This window comes from Sinocyclocheilus rhinocerous, unplaced genomic scaffold (genome assembly GCF_001515625.1).
Source record: "Sinocyclocheilus rhinocerous isolate Xijiao unplaced genomic scaffold, SAMN03320098_v1.1 scaffold730, whole genome shotgun sequence".
Classification (NCBI taxonomy): domain Eukaryota; kingdom Metazoa; phylum Chordata; class Actinopteri; order Cypriniformes; family Cyprinidae; genus Sinocyclocheilus; species Sinocyclocheilus rhinocerous.
The window spans coordinates 1,557,413-1,561,814 of record NW_015670605.1 but is presented as its reverse complement, the minus strand read 5'-3'; the positions used below and the strand labels follow the sequence as shown (position 1 = coordinate 1,561,814).

General features: G+C 30.7%; 1 protein-coding gene across 1 annotated transcript in view; it reads right to left on the bottom strand.

The window, feature by feature from the left end:
* Positions 1-4,402, bottom strand: part of LOC107734307 (low density lipoprotein receptor adapter protein 1-B-like) — a 52,556-nt gene that overhangs the window by 16,476 nt on the left and 31,678 nt on the right. Inside the window, exon 3 of the mRNA XM_016546242.1 lies at positions 1,353-1,464. Within this exon, the coding sequence (XP_016401728.1) occupies positions 1,353-1,464 (112 nt within the window). The remainder of the gene's footprint in view (positions 1-1,352; positions 1,465-4,402) is intronic.

Genomic DNA, 4,402 nt, shown 5'->3' with positions numbered 1-4,402 from the left:
AGCACCAAATATATATATATATATATATATATATTATAGTAATTTCACAAAATTATTACATTAACATAGAATTTAATTTAATTTTGTCTGCACACATTACATTAGAATTTGAGATTTTGAGAGAAAATGTGCTTCAGTGTCACATGATCCTTCAGAAATCATTCTAATATGCTGATTTGCTGAATATATGCATACATATATTTTGCTATATATCAATATTTTGTGGAGACCATGATACATACCATTCAAAAGTTAGGATTAAGATCAAAATTGAATTTTATTCAGCAAGAACACATTAAATTGATCAAAAGTGACAGTAAAGAACATTAATCAAAGAATCCTGGAAAAAAATGTATCACTGTTTCCACAAAAAGATTAAGCAGATTAAACATTCAACATTGATAATAACAAAAATCATAATTAATACCTGAGCACCAAATATATATATATATATATATATATATTATAGTAATTTCACAAAATTATTACATTAACATAGAATTTAATTTAATTTTGTCTGCACACATTACATTAGAATTTGAGATTTTGAGAGAAAATGTGCTTATTTGTCACGAAAATAATATCACAGTGCAAAAAATGTTAATGGATCTACACAGGCTTCATTTTCATTTCTTCATTTTCATTTTCAGAACATATTTTCTGATTTTTTTTCTTTTTGATTTTAGGGTGAATTGAAACCTGGACCTGTTTTCATTAGAACTAGCCACATAATTGGAGCATTGCTGGTGTAATTAGTGTGAAGAGACCGGCTGGGCGACACCTCGCTCATGTTTATTCATTACACACACCACAGACGGCGTCTGAGCGCACTGAGCGTGTGCGAGCTTCCAATAATAGCTGCGGTCCCAGGTGAGGGTCAGAGAGTGTCTGTCTGAGCCTCAGAGACACTAAAACAGATCGATAGAGGATCCTGACACAAACACCTCTCTCTCCCTCTGTCTGTATGAACAAAGTAATCTTCAGGTCGCACCGCTCGAAATGATGGACGGCAACAACAACTCCTTTCTTTTTTATTGCAAGAGAGATGGGGTAGACTATCGAAAACCAGTTCTTATTAGATCTCTTTTTAAGTCAATACTGTAACTGCTTTCTGATTTTCATGACAGTTGTTCCTTGAACGTCTCCATTCGTTCACATTTAAATTTAAATACACATATTAATATATAATATAAATAAAAAATTGCATTGATAAATTTTTTTAAATACACACACACACACACACACACACACACACACATACACACATACACACACACACACACATATTCCATCCCTAGAGACAGACAGCACAGACACAGTATCAGACAGGGTAACATGACAAATAAACTCACCTGTATATGGACACATTCTCTATTAGCTGATTTGATACACTGTCGTAGAGAACAATCCCTCGAGGAGAAACCTTCAGCGTCACCTTATGAAGCTTCTTCCCACCAGCTTTAGAGAAACAGAAAAAATGGCTTTACTAAGCAGCTCATACTCAAGCCATCAGAGCCAATTTTGAAGGCTTTTACAAAAGAGCTTATTGTTTTTTTTCAGCATCTTGTGCAATGAGCAGCATGCTTTAATATATCTAAAATAAATAGAAAACAAAATATATTAAAATGGCTTTCTTTAATTAAATAAAAAATAAAATATAAATATTAGAAGGAAAAAACATTAGTTACTTATTAGAAATGTTTAAACATTTCTAATGTTAAAATGTTAAAGCAAAATATAAATATTAAATATTATAAAATGACAAAAGCACAAACAAAATTACTAAAACTTTAACTAAAGTTCAAATAAAAACTGAAAATGTCAAAATAAAGGTCAATTCAAAATATTGATAGATATTATAACAGTATATTATCAATCAATCAATTCTGTTTATTTCGGTCCTTACAGACAACTTTTCACAAAAATTTCCAAAAAAAGGTGTAGGCAGAAGCCTTGCTTATTAAGCCTACACTTTATACATATTTAACCGATGTACGTCACTTTTTCACTAGATTTGATAATACAAGATAAACAAAAGTTACATAATACATTTCCCAAAATGTACATTCTTAATTACAAACATACATAATTACAGAAATACACATTCCAACTATTACTTCAATATGTTAAATAATACTTACACAATTTATTGAGAATGAGTAATATAATTATTTAACACCATGTTTTTATACATTTTCTTAAATTTGCAAAGTGAATTGCATAATTTTACACAATTGTTCCATAGATTTACCCCTTTGACAGATATACACCTATTTTTAGCATTAGTTCTTGCCCTTACTTTTTTTAAACATATACATTCCTCTTAGTTTATATTGACTTTCTCTTATTTTGAATGGGTGTATTAATATATAATAAGCAATACTAAAATAACACTGCACATAAGAAGTTGTTTAGAAAAAAATTAAACACAATTTACTAAATTAACATGACTAAATTACAGCCTTGGTCATATGAAATATGGAATACACTCTGATATCCTGAATAGAGAAAAAAATCATAATATTAATCTTTAATAACCACAACAGACAAGCAGTTTCATAAGCTATTGATTTGGTAACTGAAATGCACTAAACTACAACTCACTGATCTTAGTTCTGATATACAAAAAAAGTGTGAATTTTTTTTATAATAAGCAATACTAAAATAACACTGCACATAAGAAGTTGTTTAGAAAAAAATTAAACACAATTTACTAAATTAACATGACTAAATTACAGCCTAAAATACTTCATTTTACCTTTAACACCTTTATTCTACCTATATTGACTCAGGAAGTCTTTTTTATTTTTTTGCTTGACTATTTGGCTGCAAGGAGGCTTTGCTGTTGACAGTCAAACAACTGCTAAACTAAAGGTAGCACTGTCATTTGTTACCTCATACATCATCTTCAGCAAGTCAAACAATCAATCACATTTACAGTCAAAAGTAAGAGTTATCAAGTAGGAAAATTCCACATCTGGCTTTGAGTGGTTCTTAAACACACTTTGCAATGACTCACAGGCTGACACAGTCCGTTCGGTATGCAATTGATTTTTACTGCTGAATCGCAACAATCTGGAGTGTTTAATAACCTCAAAACAACATTATATCATGACAGGATCTAGCCTGTTGAAACACAGAACCACACCCAGAAACCCTGAGACACACACACACACACACACACACACCACTTGCCAAGCATAAGAGACACAATAGAGCAGTGCACGTTAATTAAAGGTGTCAAACTCTACACTTTTTTGCATTTTTCCCTTACAATTTTAAAAATAAAGTTTTTTTTTTATTGGCATTGATGGTTCCATGAAGAACCTTTAAAATCCATGGAACCTTCCAATTGCACAAAATGGTTTTTATAGTAGAAAAAGTTTCTTTAGAGGAATAAAATGTTCTTCACACAAAGAAAAACTGTTATTTTAAGTACTGTTCAATGAAAGGAAACTCAAATGGCTCTTCTATGGCATCTTTGCAAAACCCCCTTTTGGAACCTTTATTTTTCAGAGTGTATGGTAGTCTGGTTAAGATGACAGAAACTGAAACTCCTGGATCAATAAAGCATATTTTAGGGCTGAAACGATTCCTCGAATACCTCGAGTAACTCGAATACAAAAAAGCATCACACGAAGAGTGCCATTTTCACCTCTAAAATCAGCATGATTACACATGTGATTTTATTCAACAGTTCAATAAATAAGAAGGTAATACTATGAGACTTACGTTTTAGACACTATATTGCCTGTTTATGCTTTATTTTGCCAACAAAAAAATTCCAAACACAGCCACAGCTCTGTTTTGCGTCTCTGAGCAACATGACTGCGATTCGTTCCTGAATGAATCAACCGTTTAAATGCTGATATCATTTGTTTGGTAACAGCCCAAATGTCTTTTATTCTAATTGACTGATTAAATGTAAGAATTTGACTCAAAAGATGATGCACACTTTTAGAAAAAAAGGCTTTATAAAGGTAAAATGCCCGTAACATGTACAAATCTATTTAAACTTATTGGAACAGATTAATTTTTATCACTCTCACAAAAGCCACAAAGCCTTCCAAGAAGACAGTAAAGGCTTATGTCATGCTTGAGCTTTAGTTAGGCTGAAACTTGAAAGTTAATTTGCACGACATGAATGCAATGTTTAGGTATTATTATTATTTGTATTACTATTATTTTGATTTATGCCTTAGTTTTAGTTTGTACTGTTTACCTTTTTTAAAGTAATGTGAAATAGATTTTTGTATTCACGGTTATTAATGTATACAATTTCAGCAATAAAAATGTTAATTTTTCTAAAAAGAAAACAAATTAGTTGTTTATTTTAAGAGATCTATCTTAAATATCTCTATATTTAGTATTGCTCTTTAATAAAGAAAAATGACTTCTTATC